The 26,501-nt window shown below is 35.4% G+C and overlaps 1 protein-coding gene across 1 annotated transcript in view; it reads left to right on the top strand.

Annotated features, from left to right (window-relative positions):
• The window catches only part of KHDRBS2 (KH RNA binding domain containing, signal transduction associated 2), a 298,020-nt gene extending 272,559 nt beyond the window's left edge, over positions 1–25,461 (top strand). The window contains exons 8-9 of the mRNA XM_065730854.1: positions 3,692–3,750; positions 24,540–25,461. Of these exons, the coding sequence (XP_065586926.1) occupies positions 3,692–3,750; positions 24,540–24,637 (157 nt within the window). The 3' untranslated portion in view covers positions 24,638–25,461. The remainder of the gene's footprint in view (positions 1–3,691; positions 3,751–24,539) is intronic.
• The last annotated feature ends 1,040 nt before the right edge of the window (positions 25,462–26,501 follow it).

Below are 26,501 nucleotides of genomic sequence, written 5' to 3'. Positions count from 1 at the left end.
AGGTACATTCTATCATCCACTTTTTCTAATCATTCCTTGTTCATTTTAATTAAAAAAAAAAAGGGAAAATGTTTACAAATAAATGCATGTAATAGAATATAGGGAATATTCAGAAAGGTTTAAAATAAAGCAGACTAATGGATAAGCAGTCTGGCTCATAAAATGTGACTTGAAATTGGATATTTCATGCTAAGGAATAAATTTTACTCATTTAGTTATTGTTCAAAACACTGTCTTAAAATGGGTTAGCAAGAAATTTGTCGTATAATTTTGGCTTCAATCCATGAAAAGCATTTATTATTCAAGGACTCAGATATTGTGCTATAAATTATGTGTTTTCAGAAATATGCTAAGGATTGTGTTCACAAACATCAAAAATGCCATACACAATGAATCACTTCAATCACTTCCTTTCTACAGATGAAATATGGATTGTTTCTTATTTTAATGGCTTGTGTATTAACTCCATATTCTATATAAAATGTATTTAAGTTCCAAATGTTCACTGTGTGGGATTTTATCTCACATTTTTCTCATTTGTATGATTCCATATTCTTTAATTAAAAAAAAATACAACAACCATAATGTAACAAAGAAATTTTAACTACTCTTGCAAGTGTTACTTTTTGCTGGATGTTAACGGTGATGTTAAACACCGTAGGCTCTACCCAGAGATCAGGTCTGCTGTTGCAAGACTGGATCCAAAACGTACTCAGTTGAAGCTGACCCTTGGATGCAGTCACTTTGTTTTGTAAAATATATCAGGAAGAAGTATTAACATCCACTAACAAAAGATGAGAGTTCTGGGTTTTTTCTCCTGTAATGCTCCTCACTATTCCAGCACCCTCCTCTACCCAGAAAAACCTACAGCATTCCAAAATGCTACTGCTTAAATTGTATTACATGAGATTTTTTTATGCTGCTTTCTACCAGAGCTACGTGGTATGTCATCTGTCTGTTCTGAACATTTCAAGCATTTTCTTAGGTTTAAAAACTGAGTTCTGTGTATATGACTAGGTTTATCTCTGACTCCACCAATGCCAGTTCACCCTTGGTGCTATAGAATGCTACAGAATGCTAAGTGTGTTCGAGAAATGAAAGATGCATTCTTCCCATGCAAGGTTTTGTGCTTGTGTTGAGGTAATCCTAGATATATATACTAACAGGATGAAGAACTCCTTCAGAGTAGCCCTGCTGAGAAAGACTTCGGGGTCCTGGTTGATGAAAAATTTAACATGAGGCAGCAATGTTTGCTTGCTGCCTTGAGGGCCAATGATATCTTGTGTTCCATCGGAAGATGGATGGACTGCAGGGCAAAGGGGGTGATTGTTCCTCCTCATGAGGTCCCAGCTGAAGTACTGCATCCAAGTCTGTGTCCCCAACACAGGAAGGTGTGGAGCTGTTGGAGAGGGTCCAGAGAAAGGCCGCAAAAATGATCCAAGGGCTGGAGCACTTTTCCTCTGAAAATAAACTGAAGGAACTGGGCTTGTTCTGGCTACAAAAGAGAAGGCTGCAGGGCGACCTCATTGTAGCCTTCCAGTATTTAAAGTAGTAATGGGATAAAGGGAATGGTTTTTAACTAGAGGAAGGGAGATTTAGTTTAGATGTCAGGGGGTCGTGAGAGTGATGAGCTGCTGGAACAGGTTGCCCAGACAGGTTGCAATGCCCCATCCCTGAAGGTGTTTAAGTCCAAGTTGGAGGGAGCCTTGGCCACTCTGATCCAGTAAGGCAGCCCTACGTAAGGGAGGTGGGGTTGGAGCTTTATGATCTTGAAGTCTTCCAACCCAAAACATTGTATGATTCTATTATTCTGTATGTATGTAAAACGTCATACTCCCCTTCAAAAGAAGCTTGTATATGTTTATATAATTAGAAGTAAACTGGATGGCTGCCATTTTCCTGGAAGGCATTGTTCTACTGTGACTATGTTCATTTTGAGCTCAGGTGGCACTGGGAAAAATCTTTAGATGTATTTTCATTTTCATTCACATTACTCATATGTCCACTTTCTGTTTTAGCAAATTAATTTTGTGTCTAAGATATTTACATACATTACAAGATATTTACACACTTGTCTGCTCACATGGATAACTGCTGGCTAAATTAGTAAATTAATGCACAACAATTTCAATTGCATTTTCCATTCAAAAGACCTACAATATTGTAGCTGAAAACTGACTAAGAGCTGTACTTAGACAACCAGAGATTAATGCATCCCATATCAAAATATCTTGACTATCAGTTATTGAACACATGCAATCAGTGCGCTCAAGTGAAATACAGCACTTGAATTATTCTCCAGAATTATTCCTAGAATAGTTATGAATAATTATTAAGTTCAAGAAATGATAAATCTGATTACAAGCAGCTGTTGAACTGTGAACATTGTTTAAGAAAATAAATGTTACAGATTGCTTTTTTATGTCTATTACATTTATGAAATACTTCTATTTACACTCTACCTTCAATTAAGCTTCTCTTTCAAGTGTAAACTAATATTTTTTTAAAATGATAATCTGGTATGGGAGATTATCTGAGCAATAATATTAAAAATAGTGCAATACTATCTGACTGCATCCTAATATTCATTTTGAAAGACTCCTTCTCACAGTTTTCAAGGAAAAGGGAGCAGAAGTGACAACAGCAATAAAGTTATCAACAGGAAAATATTTTTGTTCGTGCAGGTACAAGAAATACAATATCATATCACGGACATTGCAGGTTTTCTGGTCAGAAACTGATTCCTTTTAAGGTCTGCCCAGTACCTGATAACAGCTGTAATCTGGTCATGAATTTGGAGGCAGGTACCAAATGTTGAACGCAAAGAATAAAATAAAATAACAGACAAGCTATTATAAGCATGATTAATTCCATTTCCATTTCAATATGTCTCAGAGGTCAAATTTTCCAGGTGCGCACTTCAGGTATTAGCTTGGGTTACTTATCATCATGGAGTAACTGTGATAAGAAATCTTTTGCTAACATGCTAATACAACCATTCTTGAAGATTTTTAATTAACAAAAAGCAATCAAGACGTCCTTATGAAAATCTAAATCTGATTTTCTACTCCTTAAACCTTCAATATGTTTTTTTATTAGTATTGTATAAAACTTTGCATGAGTGTCAATGACTGCATAAGGAAGAGGGCTGTGGAGAATCTGGTTTCTCTTGCTAAGCTGTAGAAATACACTTTCTTCAGAAGAAGAAACACTAAAAACCTGTCAGTGCTCTCAGTAAAGATAAGTAGTTTACAGGTTCCATATAACACAATATAGTCCATTTTGGGAAAAACAAACTGCTGAATTTGATACTGCACATATGTTTAGAATTACAGGTAAATGAGATTTATACCTTTTCTGGCAGTTTAATGGTTGCAAATAATAAAATGGGTAGACATTTTTCAGGCCTTATTTTTACAAATAGAATTTCAGACACTGCTTATCATATCTCCTAGATTTACATATTTAGGGACAGTTTTGTTTTCTGCTTTACAGATAAGAAATGTGTTGTCATTTGTTGTAGCCATTACTGTCTCTAATACCTTTCTCTTTGCATTTTTTAAAGTTGTCATTATTCCTGAAACTAGCATGGCTGTCATGTAGAAGGATTAAAATACTTTTTATTTTCTACACTCTGTTTTGGTTTGGTTACCCATGACAATAGTAACGTGACTGTCTGCATCTCTTGCAGTGTGCCTGAATATTATGACTACGGTCACGGAACAAGTGAAGAGGCTTATGACAGCTACGGTAAGGTCTCTTCTGTCTTTAGCAAAAGAAAAATCTGTCACTGGCAACTCAGAAATCTCTTCCACATACTTTTTTTTTCCTCTCTCTGCTTCTACAAAGGCCAAATCTAAATGGATGTGTGTAATGTTAAGGTGAGCTTTGACTCGCTGAAGTAGGAGCAGAAAATTGGACAGATTCATTTTGATCAAAATTACAAAGCAAATTAATCACAGTCATAGATCAGCTTAAACAGCAACAGTGAAGTTTCTGCTCAGTGCCTGAATATATTTCACAGTATTAGGCTTCTGTCTGCTTGGTGTGCCAGTAATCCTGTATACCTATTACTGTCACACGCATCAGTTCAATTGGCAATTTCTGCAAGATTTTGAAATATAGACATTCTCAAAGGGGAAGGAGAGAGTTCTGTACCCCCACGTGAGCCCTGCCTTCACCAAGAGGCAGGGTCATATCCTAGGGCTGCACAAGGCAGCAGTGACAGAGAGTGCACTGTGCTCTTCACACCTCTACCCACTAAGTCTGTGTCTGAGCTGCAGTCCTTTTCAAAGGAACAGAAGGTATGACACAAAAAATATCTCTCCAGTGTGAACAGCCCATTTTCTAGATCTGTTATATATATATATATATATAAATGGTGTGTTTTGATGACTAATAATAATCTATTTCATCTTTTTCAATCAAATTATTTTCATTTCCTATTACCATCAGATGACACAGTGAAGTGTGTGACAGTTTCACTGAAATAAGAGAGCAATGTGGTCTGTTGTCATCTTAGAGGCTGACTCTGACACATTCAACATAGTTATCATGCTTGATTTACCGTTACTAATAAAGTACTCTAAGATTACATAGTGACTTCCAAAGCATTATGAAAATGAGAGATGCTGGAAGTGGCACTGCTAGTAGACATTACATTAAGGGGTTATATAAGGTTTGCTGCTTGAGAAAATTTATTCATGCAGCTGTGGAACAAATTTCACCATAATATAAACCTGCAGTTTTCTTTGTATCTGTACAGCAATTACTAGACATTAATGAGATACTGTCAAAATGATTGCATTGCATAATCAGAAATAAGTTATTTTTCATATAATTAGTATTTGTAATAGATTTGGATAGCACAGTGTGCAGTCAGGCACATTTCTAGTCCTAAACAAGTAATAATAATCCATCCATGCGTTTGTGCTTCAGTTACCTTTTGCTTTATTAGAACTTATATATACTTTTTTAATACCTACAGTGAAAAACCTTTCCAGTCTTTTCTGGATTCCCTCTACATCCCCCCTCCCAGGTTCACTGCTAAGGTTTTGGGCAGTGCAGGAAAGCCCAATCTGAGCTCAGCAGTAAGAATTACCCGCTGTTAAATTTTTAACTAGGCTCCTCCATATAGTTCTCTGCATCTTTGGGCAAGCCATTTAAAGTAATGTCATTCTTCCTCCAATCCCTCATTTGTAAAACTAGAAGAATATCACTTGTTTTCCCAGCAGGTGTTTTGAGAGGACTAATTAGCTAAGGCTTACAAAGTGTTCAAGAAATCAGATCATGACTAAATTTACACGTTGCATGAAGCTTTTTTTTTTTTTTTTTCCATTATGCATCTGAAACAAACTCAAAATGTCTGAGTTGCTTTGCTACATTTGCTTCAAATTACATAGTTGGTAACTGTAGATTTACGTTTTTGCATAAACTATATTCTGAGCTGGCATTCAAATACAACATTGTAGAATAGTTTTGCCAATAACCTACAGTCAATGTAACAGCAGAATAATATTCCAAATTGCAGTTTTTCTACATTATGAAACCAGAAACAGATTCACACGTGAGTATGTGTATGATTAGTAAATTTATTAACTCCATACTGTGGAAACCTGTGTGTGAGCTTTCTGCAACTCAGTTACCACTCTTTGTGTAAGGAAGTAATCCAAAATATATGCAGCTATAGAATTTATGCTTAACTTTCTTGTTTTCTGAATTCTGAAGGTTCTCTCTGCTGTGGTTGAGGCACCATCCCTAGCGCTGTTCAAGAAGCGTTTAGATGAGGTGCTAAAGGATTTAATTTAGTAGTTGGGTAGAGATAGTGATAGGAGGATGGTTGGACTAGATGATCTTATAGGTCCTTTCCAACCTTATGAACTTATGAACTTATGAACTTATGTTCAAGTAAATGCTTGTTCTCTCTGAAAACATTTTGATGTTTTCTCCGTCTGTTTCTTTTCACTGCCTTCCACTGAACAAATAAGAATCCAGGTGTACCCCCTTCTCAGCCTTATATAGCTTGCTTGCTTGCTTGCTCATCTATCTATCTATCTATCTATCTATCTATCTATCTATCTATCTATCTATCTATCTATCTATCTACCTATCTATTTATTTATTACCCTAACTTCATATTATGTCTCAGTTCGCTACTTCTGTTTCAGGATGTGTTACAATTCATTGTGAAGCTTCTGAATCCATCAGACTGTTTATAATCAACCACCCTTTCATGTATCAGCATCCCATAAAAATCATCAGTCTTTCTTTCACTGCAGTCCATTTTCAGACCTTGTTCTACCTTCCACCAGACTATATCCCTCGTTCACAATCTGTTCAGTCGCTCCTCTGTAGTTTAGAATTCCCAAAACTCTAAAAAAAAACCATACACACATTAATGCATTAACTTAGAACCTGTCTTGTTGGTGCCACTTAGACATTTCCTTGACATTTCTTGCCCTTTCACCTTTATCCTCTCCTGTCTGGATCATCAAAAAAATGACAAGGTTTCAGTTCTTTCTCCTGTGAGTCCTCTGCTTCTAACTTACTTTTAGAGGGGACAATTCTCAATCCTGGTTTTGAAACCTTGTTCTCAGTCTTGTTCTCAAACCAAGAACATTTTCTTTTATTCTTTCCATAAAGTAGGTTCTTCAAATACCACTGCTATGTTGTGCTTACACATTTGCCTTTAAGTGTCATACAGAACTCTCTGTATTTTGTTAAGTGTTATAAAACACTATGGTACTCCTGTACAAGCTGTCTACTGTAACATTTCTTTATATCTGGGTTCCTGAGGAATATTAGGTGCTGTTTTTGTTGGGGTTTTCTTTCTGTTTGTCTGTTTTCTTTTTCTCATGGTCTCCTCTGTGCTCCTTTTAAAAAGTTTGTGAAGTCCAATTTTCTGCATTGTCTATTTTCTTAAAAGTCGTGCAGACTTATGAATTTGTGGGATATTTGTGCAAAGATGAAAACATCACACTAGCATTTCAGAGTGGAGCCCATCTGAAAATCCTGTAATTCTCAGAAAATTCAGCTTTATAAGTAACAAGAAGGAAAGGGCCTAAGTTACTTATCTGAAGATGGGCAAGACAAATGCTCACATGCTATTTCCCACTGTAGAATCCACACCTTGAGGTGATTGCCTCTAATTCTTTGTTCAGGTTCTGATATGGTGGTTCCTGAGAATTAGATCTCCAAATCTAGCCAGGAAATCTTGCAGAACAATAGCAAAGGCATTTCTGAGGTAGTTGAGTAAAATTCCGCTATTCCTCACAACATAGGTACATTCTGTGAATAAAAGTGTGTAGCACAGATCCTCTCATGCAGTTAAATACATAGTCTTTACTGTGATTTGATATGCTTGGCACCCAGTCTCTCAGAAGGATTCAAAATCATTCCATGAAGCAGCCTTGGAGCACCTAAAAATATTCTATTAAGGAATTATATGATTCCTACAGATTTTCAGTAAGTTCAGGATTATGCAATTACAACTAGAGAATTTTGAAGATCACCGTTTCACAGGGGCATAAATCTGGGACATAGTACATGATATACTCTTGTGGCTCTAGCCTGTGCAGGCTTTATGATGCTGGTGACACATGTTCTCATACAGTAGTTTAAAAGTTAAAAGGGCCCTCATTTAAACTACTGCACAATTTTTAGAAACATAATGTAGCTTCACCTCTGATCTCACTTAATAACTGTTGATGATGCTTTTCTTGCTGAATGTTTTGATATTTGTAGACATTAATTTAAATTTAAGAGTCTAAACAAAGGTGCCAGTGTTGTTAAAGTTTTATAACAATGCTTATATTTTATAACAGAAAGTGTCAGTTTGGGTTAGGTTATGAACTAAAGGTTGTATCCACTGCACTTTTTATAAATTCATAATTTTTTATTTTCCCTTCTGGCACTGTTGTCATTTGAGGAGTACCCAATGACAACATAAATTTAATGTTTCATCTTATAAATAGATCAGGATAAAATGTAACTAAAATTTGGTAATTGAGAATCTTTGCTGTCCATATGTAATACCATGCCCATGTCCAAAAAAAACCAAAAACAATTTAATTCACTGGACATAAACATTCCAAAGGAAAAGCCCTTTCTCATTCTCCTTTCTCATTTTCCCTGTTTTTTTGAGAAATCAGTATTCCTGATATAAGTGTTGTGCTGCTTGTTGGCCTACTTTATAAAGATAAAGGGAGCAGTATGAATGTGTTAGCAAGGCACATCCAATATCTTATAAGGTATATTAATTACATTTGTTCTGCCTCATGGCTGTTTCTTCTGAATGCTGTTTCTCCCTTGAGTTGATCAGAGCACTCACGATGTTGTTTAAAAGATTTCATTTCTACTTTGTTTCTTCCAAAGGCTGGGGTTCCAGTAGAGGAGGTCTTTTAGTTCCTGCTACAGAAGGCTGGAGGTGCTCCTGCCTCTGCTCCCAAAGGGTGACACTGCCAGATTGAGGGGGGAGGAAAGGAAGATTACGGCCACTGTCGGATTCTGTGGGTCACAACCTGGTGCATGTACTGCCTTGTGTATTAGCTGAAAATGACAGAGATTTATGTTTTTCCGTGAGGTCACAAACCTCAGTATCTGAGGGATACATGCCCCTCTGCTGCTCCTACCAAAAGAGCAGCCAAAGAACCTTAGGAAGAGGGTGAGAGGGCTGAAGTCTATAACATCTTAAACCAGTACACTTACACTAGAAGTGCACCATCTGCCAAAGGCCTGAGGCAAGACTTAAGGTTAATTTGTATTTTGTCTCCTGTACAAAAAGAGAAGAGATAAGTGAACTCCACTCACAGTCCTGTTGCTCTACTGCAAAACACTGAAAAGCTGCTGACTGCATTGTGCTGCCATGAAGTGACGAGACACTGTTTTAGCAGGTACTGTCTGCACCAAAAAATAATCTTTAGGAATTTTTATGAATCTTAAAAATTAGTCTAGGCCAAAATGCTCAGGCTTAAAAAAAATCTACAATGATTAAAAATGAAACTGCAAGCTCAAAAATCGATCAGCCCCAAATGCTTTTCCTTAAAAATGATCAAAACCAGGGAAAAGTATAATGGGACAACAGTGAAGTGGTTCTCCTGCTTGTACTTCCCAACCTTCCCTACATCTTGCAATTTGAGGCAGTCCCTGGGCCAAAGCTTTGTCACATCACTGTATTTTATAGATTCATTCTCTTTTGTTGTTTTTTTTCTCTGTATATTAGCATCCACAGAAATTCACTCAGATATGTTCTACTGTGTAATTACTGTGCCTGAAAATTTACTTCCAACTTGGTTGTTTTAAAACTGACTCCAATTGACTCCTGAACATGCTTCTAATTACGTTTTTGATGTACTATTAAAAAAAAAAAAAGTTGTCCTATCATCCCCTTCACTATGCCTTTCATTTATTTTTACCCCTAGTCAGAATTCCTTTCTCAAAATTCATTCTGATACCTGATAAAGTAAAAACAAGGAAAAAAAAATCCACTCAAAGCTTTCTGATTTTTTTCAGTTTGTTTAAATGCAAATTGGATGTATCCTGAAAAAAAATTGAATTAAACACAAGGTTATTTGACCATTTGTGCCTTGAATTGAAAAATATTCTATTGACCAAAAATAAAATGAGATATTTTTGCATTTGAGAAACTGCTCATTTCATCAAAAATGATTTTGTATCATGTAATGTTTTCAGGGTGGTTGAATGTCCCACTGGATTCATTGATATTAGGATAACCTTTTCTTTCTGATTCATTTAACAGTAGATGACAAAGCTATTCTGGAGACAGTAAAAGAATTGGGAAAGAAATGTATTTGGTTCATTTTTATTTATTCTCATTTTTTCAGTATTTTTTCTCTTTTTCTTAAAAAAGTGTTCTTTTTTTTCTCATTACAACATTTTGTAGTGCATACTGTATTCCAATTTAGCATTAAGTCCTCACTTATAAACAAATGGTATTCGCTTTTAGGATAATTCCATCTTTAATTAAAATTGGAGAGCATAACTGTTCAATATAATTCCTTTTAATGTTTATACACCAACCATTTAAGTTTTATAATGCTGCCACAATTATTTATCTATTTCACTAATAATTTTCTGTCAGTCATTCAGTGTGAGCTTAGCAGTTGTGATGATAATTAGTTTACTAAGTAAGATTCTACACAAATAGCACTTTGTAAACAAATTCCCTAAAGGGATTTATAGGGATAATAATTTAAAAGGTACGTTGATGTTCCACATATTTTTATGATCTCATTTACTTGTTAATTTTGTGTATTTTTCATTTCTGAAGTGTGTATTATTTAGTAGTTCATTTATATAGTTATAAAATTTTGGGAATAGCATATGGATTGTTCAAACTTCAGGAATTCTGATAGAAAAATAGGTTAGTTGAAGGGAGATGATGAGACATAAAGTATAATACACAATTATGAAACTTACGTATGCTCATTTCACAGAGAAACTCAACGAACTACCATCCTTGTAAGAAATGTACCCTAGATTGTGTAGTCTATGGCAGTGACAAAAAAGCAGATTAAGATGTTCTGCAGTGTATGCAGAAACAGGATTTTGTGAATTTTGAAAAACCACTTCTTAGCATTTGCTTGTGGGAATGAAGATAAGAAATCTGTTCAGCTGTGAAGTCCTAGTTCCATCCTGCTTTCTGATAATAACATTGATATTGCAGGTCATTGGTCCTTGTAAGGGAACTGTTATGTGATTGAGCCAGACCTGATGATTGAGCACTTGTTGAAGGGGGTGGTTGACCCAGGAAGAACAGGTGCAAGCAGTTTTTCCACATGACCAGAAGAGGTGGACTCTGAGTCATTTCAGGGCTAGTCCTCCAAAGGGAGAATGTGTCCTGGATGATGGTTACTTTCTGAGAAGCAGTGACCCACAAACTAGAGACTCCTATTGCCAGTTGGGTAAGGCAGGTTGTTTTTTGTTTCCTATATTTGATTATTGGTATTCAGTAATGATTATATTTTGCGTGGTACCACAAAAAAAAAAAAAAAAAGTTGTTAGAAACAGTTTCACTCCTTCCTAGGACTAACAGTCCTAATATCCATAAAGCTTAGGCTTTATGATTTTTTTTTTCCATAATTGCATTTAAGTCTTCAAACATAAGAAATCTAGTGCTCCTGTAAGGCAGAAACTGATATATAAAAATAAGAAGCTAATGTCTGATTGTTCTCATGACAGTATTTGACTTCATGTGGCTTTTGATTACAAGCAACATCTCTGTTAACACTAATTGATAGAGCTTTGCTAGAGTTGGCAGATTGTTTACTTAGACAATTTGAGCATTTATGTTGGGTATCTGTTATGTAGTATCATTGGTAACATACCAAACGAAAGCTTATTTTCTGTCTAGATCTTGGAGCATCTTAGCCTTGAGTTGAGATCTCAAATATAAGTTTTAGATCAAGGCTGCTTGCTTTCTTTTCAGGACTTGACTTTTGTGATTCTCTCTGAAAGGTGGCCTAGCTTCTAAAGCATACCATTTTAGTCTGCTTTAGGCCTAGAGATTATGCTGAGCTCTATGTAACCATAAGATCATATACTTGTTTGTTTGTTTGTTTGTTAAGTCTTTGATACTGGACAGTAGCTGATATGCCAAGGGACAGAAGATGTCAATTTATCCTGGTGTGGTATTTTTTCTGCTGAGCCTCAACAGAGCAGGCAGGTTAGTGTATGCTGGGGGCTTCTGCACTAGCACAGGATCAGGAGTGTGCTTTTCAAGCAGATTTACCAATTATCTTCATAAGTTGCTCGTCATCATGAGTGAGTTTGAAGTAGGTTCATAGGTTCATTAGGTTGGAAAGGACCTACAAGATCATCTAGTCCAACCATCCTCCTATCACTATCCCTACCCACTGAACTACTAAATCAAATCCCTTAGCACCTCATCTAAACGCAAAAGGTAAAAGTAAAAGGCGTTCAGTTTGAAACTAAACCAGAATCTGCTCTCACACTGTTTGTGAGCATAGAGTCCAGCTCAAACAAAGTCAGTCTGAAATGAGAAAGATCTCTACAAGACAAGGAGTGTGAACATCAGCAGTTTCATTCTGCAAATCACTCTTATTTACATGCACTACTTGCTGATATTGATGTAACATGAGATTCCGAGTCTTCCCCAGGCTGTCCAGACCAAAATCCTTACCAGATGTGCCATGGTTCTGTCCCAGAAGATGACAGAATGTGCCATGGACCTGCATGCCTTCATTTGTGTCTTGGTTATATAGGCATCTAGTCTCACCTGTTCATTAGGCAGATGAGCTCATCCCTGGGGTGAACCAGCCCTGGGAACTCAGAAGTCCTCTTGAGTCTTCTGGTATGTATCTCCACTTTTCTTCTGGGAGTAACAGGAGTCATTGAAGATTTCTACTGAGTGCACACAGAAGATATGCCATATAAATTGCTTCCTGTTGATCCTCTGTTTCCATTGTTCCTATACTAACTAGGGTATCAGGGATCCTGTGTTACCTCAGTTCCTACTCTGTGAGACAGAAGGAACTATCAAAAACATTTCCTCAATATCCTGCAAATTTTTATCTCTTACTGGAGGAATGACCTTAGTTGACTCCTAGGTGGTATGTATTCCCTCAGACAAGATTTATTATTTTCTTAAGAATGGAATTTTGAGTCTCTGCAATAGAACAACCACATTTTAAATTCAACTGTGATGGCTATTGTGGGGATGGTACTAAAGCTAATTCTGTCTTGTCAAATCACTGCTTTAATTAAGCTATAATTCTTTAGAAGGTTCTATATTTAAATCTGCCACATTATTTTAACTGACTGTATGCTATAAAAATTTTCTATTTCAATAATTCTGCTGCTATAATGCAAACAAACAAACAAAAAACTGTGTCTAGCACCAGGAGGGTGTGCTCCTAATTTGTAACAACTAATTGCTTTATTGCTCCTCAATTATAAATAATTTCTATGTGTCAGAATGAGTAAATTTTATAAAACTATCAGATGTAGTATTTCACACAATTTCATTTTGACCATCGAAGCTGTAGATTTGGAGAACCTATGCAGAAAATCATGTTATGCTGATATTCTTGCAGTGTTTATCATCTATATAATACTGAGATATCACTACACACTTCATGCTTTATCACTGTAGAGTAATAGAATGTTAATTTCTACTGAAAATAAGAGGAAAAGAAGACTCTTTTCGTAGTGTCATATTAATACTCAGAGTAACATGGTTGTTTCTCCCGTGTTGCATTTCCCAGAACAGTTACTTGCATACTTTGCTGTTCTATGGGCAGCAGATGTTCACTGCAGAAGTGGATGAAGCCCTATAAGAAATTATCCTCTCTGGTAATCGCTACAGCTCATTATGCTGATGTTATTTATGCCACAGTAGTCATTTCATCTACTCTACTGTGGTCACATGGATACCAGTTTAAGCCAGGACAGATCACAGTACAGAATAAATTTGGAGGACCCATGTGATCTAATTTGCTACCCCTCTGAAGGGAAGGTAGAGTCGTGCACAGCAAGAGCAGCTCTATGAAATATCTACATCAAATATGCAAAATAGACCATTAAACCAGGGAGTTTTCTAGCATTTCAAGTTGTTGTGCCATAAGTACTACACATGTGGACTAATGTTGCAGAATAGTTAAAAAAGTTACATTTAGCATAGTGTAAGTGAACATAATGATTTTGAGCCTATGTTTCAAAAACAGAGGGTTAGAACTTGATGATCCTTGAATTCTCTTCCAACCTAATCCATTCAATGTTTTCAAATAACAAAGGTACAGTTTGTGATTTGAAAGCTAGCCATTCCAGTTATTCTTCGCTTGAAATTGGAAATGCGTAGTTCACAAGTTTTAAGTCTTTTGTATGTTGCAGTCTTTTCATAAAGCTAAAAGGAGACCAAAATAATAGGAATAACTACGTATATGCTGTCATTTACAAAAAATAAAAAAAAAATAATAAAAAAAAAGAAGTCTGATTATTTTTTTTTTCTAAAATAGAGTGTACTTGTTCAGTCAGGGTACCAGAACGGACCCAGTGTCTTTCCTGATTGGTTATACAGGGTTAAATACTGTTTTTGACAATGGTAGTGGGTGTCAATCTGAGCGGAGCAAAGTTTTCAAATATTGATTAGCATTCTGCCTCCAACCATCCTTTCAAGGAGGAAGAAGTTTTGCGGTTTAGTACAAGGTCAACACAACTTGAATGAAACAAAGAAATTCATTTGTGTTTTCAGTGGTCTCATTTCAAAATCAGCTGTCTGGTTTCCATTGGATGTTCTGCTAAGTACGTCTAAAGTACTTTCCTCTTACCATTCAGACTATTAATTACATCTCAGAACACCCCAGGGAGGTAGATCTTCCTGTCTCATTTTAACACTGAGGAAGCCATATCATATAAAATACAGATATGATATAAAAAAATTATCCAAGGTCACTGAGCAAACAAGGAGAATAGCTAGAAGTTACAATTCCTGATTTTCACGTACACTCCATCTGTACTGTGGCATTCTTTTCCCAAGTGTGTGTAGTACAGTGACCTTGTAAAGATAATAAGGAGAAATTTTCCTCTTAGTGGGAAGAAAAGCTGTTTTGTTTTGAATTAAAAGCAATGTATGTGCTTCTAATTACATTGAAAACTATGTGGCAAATCAAATTAAAGTATTATCTTAATTGCTGTTGTATACATCTTAGCTACCTAAACAGAATAGCTCTTTTTGGGACAGATGGCCAGAAAGAGATGATATTATTGACCACAGATTAATAAAATTGTGCCTTGAAAGTGTGGGCAAGTTTCAGATGTTAAGTGACTTAGGTAGAGCAGGCCTTTGTAATTACAGGAAATAAGCAATGAATATAAATGTTGAAGTTATTAGTATATACCTTATTTGTTGGCAAATCAGATGCTATTAATATATCATTTTTAATTTTAAAGTATATGCATTTTTATTATTTGCATTATTGCTTTCTTTGCATTTGTTAAAGACTTTTATTCAGTGATGTCATGTTCCATGACAAGGGTACAGAATACTGACATATAGAAGTTCTCTAAATATGTGCTTTATTGAAGTCTTTAACTAGAAGACATTGAAGTATGTGATGATAGTTTGATAGTTTGATGTGATGATAGTGTGATTGTTCAGGGCAGAATTTTGTAGTAGATGGACTGATGTGAATTTTCACGTGTTCTTAACACAGCACAGGTAGAACAGTAAGACTGGAACAGCTTCAGGTCTGTCTGTTATAATTAAACCATTCAGTGACCTCCAGATCAATGGAATTTCACAACTTAAAACTACCATGATCTTTTTTCACTCAGACTGTGCAGTAAGGGAAATAAAACCTATTTTAGATTTAACTGTGGTTAAATGATCTGGGTAACTGAGTCTGATAGCAGTTTGGCATACAATAATCTGCAAAGTTTAAGCTAACATATCAGTGATGTCATAATAGATGGTGAAACTACTTGTATAACTTAAGGAACCTGGAAACTAAGTGTCAGCTTTAAAGAGTAAAAAGCAGTGCTAAAATATTTAGATCAATCATAAACCGAAGTTGCTGATTGCCTGTGACGTTTCCTACTTATGAGTCTGAAATCTTGAGTCATAGGGAGCATGCAGCAAACTGAAAGCCCAGTGCAATTTGAAGGATTGTGCCCATGATTTCACGCTTCCTATAAAAGTGGTCACCAAAAACTTCATTGACTATGAGTCATCATACCCAAAGAAATCCTTGTGCCCAAGCACAACCAGATTCCTTAGTTATATACTCTCATGTTTCCATCATCCCACCCATAACTTATACTTCCAGTTCCTAAAAATGAAGTGCACAACATTATGTCCTTAAGGAAGAGGAAAACATCTGGGAGATGACCAAGTTGGTCATCACAAAAAATTCCTGGAAAAAAGTAGATATCAGACCTCAATAATTAAGCTGCCTGCTTGGATTTGGTTTTGATTATTATTAAAATGAGATGCATTTTCTCTGTTCACTGATATGCATTCTAGGTCTGTTCTCTAGTTCATCTTTGTCTCCAGTTTCATTTCTTATGGTTTGCTCTATGCATCTATCTTTGAAATTCTACATGTTTCTGTTTTAACTGGCATTTTAAATATCTGTCTTTACACTTTCACCTTTCTGTTCCTATGAGTGCAGGCAAAAAAATGCTTTTGTGCCCCCTTATTCATCTTTTTAATTTATGTTTGCTGTGCTTCTGGGGGGCAGGTTGACCTCTAATAGTAGTGGTGACAGCAAAAAGAAAGAGATGATTAGAGGAGTCCTTCGGAGCATAAGGACTGAAAGCAGGCTGGACATGACTAAGGGAATGGAGAGGTCAGATTCCAAAGGGTTACTTTGCTAGCAAATGAGCAGAAAAAGGAATCAGTATTAAAACATGATGACCTCTCTGCACATACCTCTACCTCTTTGTTGTGACAGTTCTCAGGCTCAGTAGCAATTCTCCTGATTACCTTTCTTGTTCTCAGTCCCTGGCTCTTACCTGCTTTTCATTCAAACTGTCAGTTTCCATTTCATTGGCATGTCACTTTACTTAAATCAGCTGTGTTCCGGTTCTCTTTATTTTACATTTTGGCACAGTCTCACAAAGACCAGGCTTCACTATTCCCACCAGCAAGTTGTCTGTCTCACGACGTATTTAGAGCCTTTTCTTCTTGACTGAATGTGTTTGTGTATTTGCATTCCCAAGGATCTTCTCTCCTAGCTTATTCCATTTCCTTATACATCATACTCGGGTTTTAGGACTTTTTTTTTCCTAGAGTGCAAATGATGAATTAATGTCTCTGCTAAATAATAGACAGCACTGTGCAAATTTACCCTCTTCTCTCACTCTTGACTAGTACTCTCTCCCAAAGGAGGTTGTTTGTGATAGCTCTGGAATCAACATCCTAGATCTGGAGGGCTAGACTCACCTCTGAATGTATGCTGCTGAGTAGAAGCACTCCTTTTGAAGTAGTGGCTATGATTTCTCATACAAAAGATGTGAAATACAAATATACGGAAGCATAGGTGAAAAAAAAAGTCACAGTCTTTAGTTCACTGTGCAGTTGATTACTTTATAAAACTTTTTTTGCCTACATCCTTTTAACACATACAGTAATAACTAGATACTGCATTCTTAAATGTACTTTTTTTAAAAAAATAAGGAAATTGCAAAACGGGGCTTACCTTGCAGAACATAGTTACTGCACAATTGCAAAAACAGTCTTTCTAACCCATTTTTGTGATCACTACTTCTGTCACTGGGTGGAAACTTGAAAGTCATGATTAAGAGTTTCTAGGCGTTAGCAAGAGCATTCCTCCCCTCAGTTGCATTCCCTATGTTCTGGTAATCTCATACTTCAGCTTTAGAACCAGATATGCTCCAAAGGAGACCATGAGACTGGGTTCACTGTTTGGCAGGACTGTTCCTATTCCACAGATTCTTCAGGGAGTCTTTGAGAACACTAACTTTCAGAAGCGCATATTGAAGAAATCTTGTTCAGAAAGCAACAGTGATGTCATCTTAATGTAATTTTAATGCTTGTTAAGGAAATCCACCGCTTCCATCTATGTTTTCTCACTGAAATCTTCAAAAGTATGCTTCAAGTTTCGTTCAATTAAAAAAAAAAAATCTGAAAATAGTTTAAAATTATTTTCTGTTGAAAAAGTAGACTGTGGAAATATTTCATTTTTAAGGATTCTTGAAAAGTAATATCCTTCATCTTCTGTGCATATCAAACTGTCATCTCAGTCTGGTCCACAAAACTTGTCAAGTATTAAAATAAAATGCTCTTTCTGCATTTTCATTGCAAGCTAGGTAATAGAGGTGCGGGGTGGTCATCAAGCAATTTTGCAATAATTCAGTAATCCTAGAAGCACATTAATGCAAATAAGTGATTACTACAGAATCAAGAACACATTCCCATACAATATAAGAAAAGAATGGGTCAGAAGAAAGAAGAAATTAGGCCAAGTGATAATTTTAAATGAAAGATGTTCTAGTAATGTGCCAGTATGGTTACAGCATTTTAAAATACTTTGTTACACTGAATATTGTCACAATTAGCACTTCAGTCTTTTCATGGCGCCTGCACAATCTACAGTTTTTCCCATGCCAGAGGATCTTGATTTTGTCAATAACTTGCATGAAATAGCACTGTATGTTCCCTTCCTGTCTCATTCATAACTTCTGGATAAGGTACATGTGGCAAGTATTCAACTAATTTCATTGACTGTGCCATTTAGGACTACACTATTTTACCAAGGACTACCCTTGTTCCAATCTCTGTCATTATTATGTATATTTAACACCCACAAAACTAGGTCCAATGCATTCTCCTGGTCAAAGTCCTTTCCTATTTTTCCCTCCTAAATGACAAATGCAAGAAATAAGAAAGAAATTCTACCAAGAAACAAATTTGGACATTCAGTCTGGTTCTGCTGCATATTATGTGCTCATTTACATCGTATATGAAAGTGCAGTCAGTATTTAATGCAGCACATAGGCAGCAGTCAGAGAACTATGGTCTAGGAGATGAGTATGGTTAGGAATCAAGAATTAGTCAGTGCTAGCCTATCTTGTATGCAGTAAGATATAGCAAGCAGAAGTTCATTTTTAAGCATTATGAGCAAAAATGGCTGAATAATCTTTCTGACTTCCTGTGTATAAAGAAATGACTGAATACATGTGTGACTGCTGAGGTAAACACCGATATGGTTTTGATCCCCGAAGATTACTCTTGACGCTAGAGCATTCCATTCTCAGCAAACCACATCTTTCAGGATACTGAAAAAATGAAGGTTACCATGGCATACTGGAATTGAGATATGAAAGAGAAATTTTGCACATCAGAGAAGTAGCATTCAGATATATTATTTTTGATTCGATGTCCTTATTAGAAAAAAGCATGCATAATCCAGTTTAATTACTGAAATGGCTATACCTTGTTGTTCACTGGGATCACGTGGTTCAGAAACTATGGTGTTGTTCCATATTATCTTCTTTCACACACAATAAATACATAATCCTTTACTGTACATGAGTGATAGAGACCAGTGTTTTCCCAGTTGAACTTCTAATCCCAAACCTTCTGTTTATGTACTGATGATAAATTCACCTGTTTATGAAATAGAGTCTCTCATGCAAGCCTGTTAAGAGATATTATATATCAGCCTTCTCACATTTTGATGATGTTGTTACCAAATAGATATAAATAAGTCGTGAACATCATCTTTCCTTGTTAAAGTTGGAAATTGGTCCACCATGTTGTTGGAATAAAGAATGTAAGGGACTTGGATCACAAATTAGCATTTCTGTTCTAGCTCTGTATCAAAAACTCATACAGCCACAGTAGCAGTTTTCTCTAAGAACACTATTAGTCAAGGAAAATCAGCTTTTTCCAATGGGTAATATTAAGGTTTTCTTAATATATGACTGTTGTCAGAATGACTGTACGTTTTTCCTTTATATGAAGGTGCTTTAGTCGGAAGATAGGAGAGGAAACTCTAAGGGAGCAGAGATTTGTTTTGTCTTTGTGTTGTAAAGTTAGTGAGTATTTTTACTACTTCAGTCATTTTCATTTATATAAATAAAATTTCTTGTTTTTTTATCTAAACCTTACTTCTCCCCAAGGCCACTCAACAAATTCAGTGACACTTCAGGAAAGGGTAATTGAACCTGAAGCACATCTACAGCAAAATGCCATTTTTAAAGGGTGTAATGAAACATACTGCAGAGGCAGGATTTTTAAATTTACTGTATGGAAAGTGATTCTCTGTAGGAATGAGAGATCTGAGGATTTGGAACTAAATCATATTGGCTGCCACTTCTTCAGCCGTCTGGGCAATAGCTTTCCCCATAACCTCCATCCTCCCCCCTCTCCCCCCCCCCCCTTGCCCCATATTCAACAAGAAAACATTCTGAGCATTTCAAAGAAAAAATAAATAAATGGAACGCACCAAAAATATACAGCAGAAGTGCTTCTTGTTCCATATCAAAAGTTGCTGCTACCAAATCATCTCCAAAGGTGTCAACACCTTGTATGTACTAGCCCGAGCCTTGCTTAGCTCTGCAGATGGTATTACATCCTCTCTCCACCATGCACGCTTCCTTGTTAGACCCCAGCACAGGGAGATAATGAAATGTAGGTACAGAGAAAATATCTTGCAGAGAAGAAGTAGCTTGCAGAATCTTAACAGTCTGTTTATGTTTCACATTTCCATTTTTCTGTTTTCCTAGGCCATTATTTCTTTTTATTGTTTTGTTTGTTTTTTTACAAAAGCTGTCTTTGATAGCTGTTTAGTGAATATAATGAATATAGTTCATTGGCTGTAGGTCTGTAGCAAGATTAGATGCTCCAGTTATGTAAGAAAAATACAGGTATTCTGTTTTCTAAGGGGTATACTATTGTTTATACTGCTAAATGAAAATGAGTATATGATGGATATGACTATGTGATTAATTTCATGTATTGTTGAGGGGGAATTATCAAAGTCTTAAAAGCCTTTAAACATTATAATAAAATTTCAAAAATATGCAGTAATAACTTTTAAACTTTGAGTTGGTTAACCAGGAGGAATATATTTTCCTTCTTAACATTGATGTTTTTATTCTTCTTTTTTTTTTTTTTTTTAATTTGAACAGCAAGGGGGTCATTAGATACATAATTTACACTGAAAGAAAGTCTTTTGTGTTACTAAAGGTTGACTATCTTAAATCAAAACAGGAGATAAATCTGCATCACAAAGCTTTAAACCCTCTTTGACATATGTGATGTGATCAGAGGTGTGAATTTACCCCTTGCCTTTGCAAAATGTATGTGATTTTGGTGAAGGAGTATTGGAGAGAAGGAAGTTAGTGGGCCAGTAACACCTGTACCCAGAGAAGCATACCAAGATAAAAAGAAGAAAATAGATGTCCTCTCCAGCCTGCATTCAAGCCTGTTCACAATGTAATGTGGTGCAAATATGGTAATATCACATATGCGCAGCTGGATCTGATCCATGATCTCATGGCCAATGCTTATTGTTTTCACTCAAAATTCACTCTATATCCTCTTGAAAAAATAATCTGACAACATCAAAATCCTACACAGTGGAAATAAGGTTCTACCTTACAATAACTTTGAAAAAAGAAATTATACCTTTTCATTGTCATTGTCTCCAGCCACCGGTGTCTCTCTCCTAATGCCTCAGGACAACTTGTGATTACCAGAGTAAACTGTTTAGTGTAGTTTTTATTATTCCTTATTAAGCCATGGCATCTGACTGCTTCAAGTGCATGTAGTTTTCTTTGCTTTAAATAATAGACTTTTGCACTAATACAATCACTGATCACATCTTAACAGAATCATCATTTTTTTAATCACCTGTAACCAAATGTTCTCTCTAGATTTCGGTACGGGGGAAACACTAATAAACCTTCAGTGCGGATTTGAAGCAAAATATTTTACTTTGCCTTGAAACTCAGTGAATGGAAAGTGCTACTACCTTTATGTTAATGGTGTAGCCTCTTTAAATACAAAGCATTGCAACCATTCTGCAAGAGCTTCTCTATATGAAGAACATCAGTATTTTTCTACTTTTCTATCTATGAAATACTAAAAGAGAGAAATCAGTTTCTCCCTCATTGCTAGAACTCTCTCTTCTTGAACCATGAGGGCTGTATGTTATGTCAGAGAAAGAAATTGTGACTTATCCAATGAATACCCCATTTGGGTGGACACTATATGGTTATATCTCTGTTGAATAAGATTTCTGTGCCACAAAGTTTCTGTAAATAGCGTGGGTTTTTTTCAAGCTTAATTGCTTGCATCCTTCCTGCAATAGGACTAAACGTGTGGCATGAATGGCAATAAAAGATACTGTATTGTGAAGGTAGTAGTAAAATTCTAGTACAACACCAGCACTCCATTCCTTAGATGCAGCTAATATGTAAGTTCCTCCAAAACTAATGCCTTCTATTTGTCTCCATGTAAAGTACAGTTGATACAGAGAGCCCAATAGAACTATTTGGTAGATAAAATTCTCAGCTGCAAAACACTTATTTTTCAATGCATTTATCATTGTTTGCTGTGCATTTTCATCAGCATTGAACTAGAGCCTGCATGCTGAGCACATAAAAAATCTGCACCAGTTGAGGTGACCCACTGTCAGTGTCGCCACTGTTGAAATAAACCTCCCAATGAATCACTGTGCTCATATCCACTCTTTGGTCTGCAAAAATGTTCAACAAGCATCTATGAATGTCAATGAAAATCAGTTTTTTCCACATGAGAAATTCAGTGACACAACTTTGTTCCATTTGCACTTCCAAGTCAGACTTCCATTTGTCACACAGCAGAAAATGTAGTAGGATATTGGTAATGAGGTTCAACCTCTGCTGCCGTAGCGTGACCATCTGCATCTGTCATCGTGGGCCAACAAAATAAAATATGAGGCATTACTTTCAGAGCATCCCTTGCATTTCATCATATTCCCAAGAAAAATTATTTGGAAACTGGACAAGTACAAATTAAAAAAAATGCAAACAAATTGAAGATGCTTAAATATTTTTTTTCTGTGCTTGTACTATGCAATAATATTGCTGTGGTGTATTTGAAATTTGATATTATTTCCCGTAGACACATTCATCAAGATACAACAAAGAAATAAAGTCCTCTATGTATGGGCTTTCAGAGGGGAGTCCTGTCATTTTATGCTCTTCATTATTAAACAATGCGACTAAGCTGTTTAAAGGCAGCTGACTACTGAAGAACTTCAGTTGTTTTTTATATACCAATTAAACCAAATGTAATAAAAATGTGGAACATTTACTGTATTCTTCTTTTCAAAAAGTTATTTTCATGAAAACTTGGCTTGAGTGGAAAATAATGTCTATTGCTTTAAAAGAAAGTTGAGTAAAATAAAATCTTCGACATTTCTTGATTAAAATAACTTTTTTAAGTTCCTTACTATACTTAATCTAAGATTGTTGTTCCATTAATCAAGTAACAGTCTAAGGCAATGAATGTGTGACTATTATAATTTTGATTTTAAATACTGTGATGTACTGACCAATGTATTTTATTTTTTATAGAAAGCTCTCTCTTCTTTTCACTCTATTAAAAAAAAAATTGAACAAAATTCTTTAGCATTTTGGGTGACTTAAAACATACAATACAGTCAAAAATACAGGTATCAGATCCATCATTTTCCTGGCAGTGACCTGACAAGTGAAAGCCCAATCCATCTTAAAAGCAGAAGGAATTTAATACCAGGGAACATAGTAGTAATAATATTTAGTGTTGGATTTTCTCTACAGGTATATCAGGTTTACCTTTGCCACTGGCTTCAAGTCACCTTTCAATCTTTTAGAGTTTTTGTTTCCATTTTCTGCTTCTTATGAAACTTAAAAAGTGTTCTTTTTGTCCCAGCAGCTCAACTCCTACTTAAATATTTTACAATTATTACTCCTCTTAACAAATTTATAATGCAAACGTAATAAACACTATGTTAACAATAACTAGTATCTTCCTCAGTAATTTCTGGACAGCTTCTGTATTTCATTGCAAAAATATGGACAGATTATCACATATGTTTTGGAGAATATGTGGATAATATGAAGCTGCTTGGTGATTGTGTGCTTCAGTTGTAACAGGAGAATGTTACACTTCATGACATAGTGGAGATTATATATTTATTTCTATAATTTTTGACTTCAGTCATTGACTGACTGTTGAAGTCAGCAGAAGACAAAAACAGAAATTGTTTTGATGAGATGGTCAAGGTTAGAAGTGATTGTTTGAGAAATAGTTCAAGTTTGAAGTTAAACTGCTGTACCAAAACTGTAGGTAGCTTTCTGTTTGCTTCTTTGGAAAGCTTTGTCTGGGGGGGGGGGGGGGGGGGAATAAAGATTTGTAGATGCTTTGTATGAACTAGACAAGTTTTAAGGATTTTAATTTATTCTTTTGGAACACATTTCATTATTCCAAATTAGAAGTATACTAATGATAATGAAATGTAAAAATTACAGTGCAAAAACTCATTTTTTTAGTGCAGTTTCCTGCCTACATATTTTTCTTCCATTGTTTTTTTCTTTCTCATAGTCTCAAATGGAAGTAAAAAAAGATAAATGTATTTTAGTTATTTTTTTTTAATTTCAGTCTTCATTTTATGAACATATCAGTTACATTAAATGTCATTGACATGCATACTTCAACTTAAATGCTAGGAACTCAAATTTTGAGCTGGCACACTAGTGCAGTGACTTTTTCCTGAGCTGTCTTTACTGCCACCACACTAGATATTCATTCTCTGCTGAGAGTAAAGGAGTAAAAGCTTTTTCATACTGAGACAGCCACAACACCTGTGTTGAGAAGTTAGAAGTTAAATTTTCTGTAGTTTTTTTGTTCTTGTTTTTGTTTTGTTTTTTGGAAAATAAAGAAATTGATGGCAATTGTCATTTCAGCCAAAACTCTTGAGAATTTTTCGCAGCCATTAGTGGTAGCAACTCTTCGTTCTTTCAGATTTAGATATTTATAAAACATGTCTTTTCTTTTCTGTTTTTAGCACAAGAAGAATGGGCCACAACCCGTTCCAGCCTAAAGGCACCTCCTCCAAGGTCAGCCCGAGGGGCTTACAGGGAACACCCCTATGGTAGATATTGAAGGTCCTCCTCAACTGTGACCTCATCTCAAAGACAATTAATAGCCTGTGGTCTCCGCATAAACAGCAACAAGACAAGTAATAGTCCATTTCTTTTCTATCCTAGGGATTACTGCTCATTATTATCCTATGTATTACTTGTATTTCCTATAACATTGGAGTGACATTGGCATTAGTATTATTTTATACACGGACTTAAAAAAAAAAAGCAGAAAGAAAAACCTTTGGCAAGCGTTGTCTATAAACCATTCAAAGATAATGTTCTGTTGGTTGTATTCATTGCTGTGTGTAACTTTAAAAGCATGACCCTGTTACAGATCTTGAGTCTCTCTACATACTAGCTTAGGCTGAGTTTTTGTTTAGGGTTGCTGAAAGACTGTAATATGATTCTTCTTTTTTTTTTTTTCCTTTTTTCATTTGAACCATACAATAATCGAGTTGTAGATAAGATGTTTTAACCTGTCTTTTTTAATATATGTTAGTTTAGATTAAGATGTTCGATATTAAGTTTGTAAATTTAATTTTAAATGCTGTTTTAATGGGGTTGAAAACAAGCAGCTACTGTATGTATGTAGCTAACTGAATTTGTTCAGTGTTTTAACCTGTATTTGTTTAAAAAAAAATCACATAAAGTTCCATGTGTAAGCTTCTCTAAATAGGAAACCATAACTTTGTCAAATATGTTTGCCATAATTTGTCAATAAAGCTGAAACCTTTTGTAACAAACTAAATTTGGAATTACTTGTTTTCTAGCTTTAAATGCCTGCTTTATTTCTTTTTCAAGAGATGCCTAAAATGTTTTTTATATAAAAATTACAAAAATGAACCCAAGCTTGTTTTAAGATTTTTTTGTGTAAGCCTTTAAAAGTTGTATTAATAACTTCTGGTTGTTAAATAATTTAAAAGTTAACAAACTAAACTGTTACATGAATCATGGTTAGTATCCACTAATGTATAACATGTTAATGGAAAAAAATGCTTTAGAACAATAAATGGATTTTAAACTATCCTCTAAGCTTGATCTTGCTAAACACAAACTCTGATTGACTTGTTTGTATTAGCATGTCTCTCGTGAGAATGTAATGGAGTTTAAAGAGGTAAGATTACCACTTACCACTGTTAGACTGTCTAAATGCTAGTTCTTCAACCTTTGAGTTTCCCCGCACATTAAATATCCCATTCAACATGTAAGCATTGCATAGATTCACATATTTGTTTTCACTCGGAAGAGTGCGTTGACTGCATTTTGTAGTATATATCAATTTGTCTTGATAAACAAATCATCAGTGTCACTGCCCAGTTGTTGGTATTCAACTTCAAAAACTTTATTTGTAATTTTCAGTGCTAAATATCACCGCCCTTGAAGGCAGTTAGAGGGCTGATATTTCTTTTGAGACTATCAGACTTGATGGCTGATGATTATTAAGGAAATATGTCGCAGGACTCAAAGGATGACTAAACGTTAAACAGGTAACACTAATAGTAACTCTGTAATTTTGAGTATGCAACAGTAATGTTAAATATTCTCAGTTATTAAGTTACTGATAGTTAAAAAAGTAAACCTACCAAAAGATAACAAATAGGTATATAGGCTATTAAAACATCTAATTAACATTAACTAGTGACAACAAAATTATTCTGCAATATATAACCCTCAGGGTAATAAACAGAACTAAAATTAGTAATAATAGTAATGCAACTCTTGCTAACAACAAATATATAACGTAAATTTTGATGAAAACAGAACAAACAAACAAAAGCAACAGATGACTTGATGGTAGGGATGCCAAAACTGTTAATCCTCTAAATACAGTCTTTTTGTTTATAGTGGCTTTTTGTCAATGTGACTGGTTTACTTTTTTGATG

The sequence above is a fragment of the Cyrtonyx montezumae genome, unplaced genomic scaffold (genome assembly GCF_038088225.1).
Source record: "Cyrtonyx montezumae isolate F1298 unplaced genomic scaffold, pur_monq_1.0 scaffold_13, whole genome shotgun sequence".
Taxonomy (NCBI): domain Eukaryota; kingdom Metazoa; phylum Chordata; class Aves; order Galliformes; family Odontophoridae; genus Cyrtonyx; species Cyrtonyx montezumae.
The sequence above is the reverse complement of the archived record's forward strand: the minus strand, read 5'-3'. Positions and strand labels throughout refer to the sequence as shown.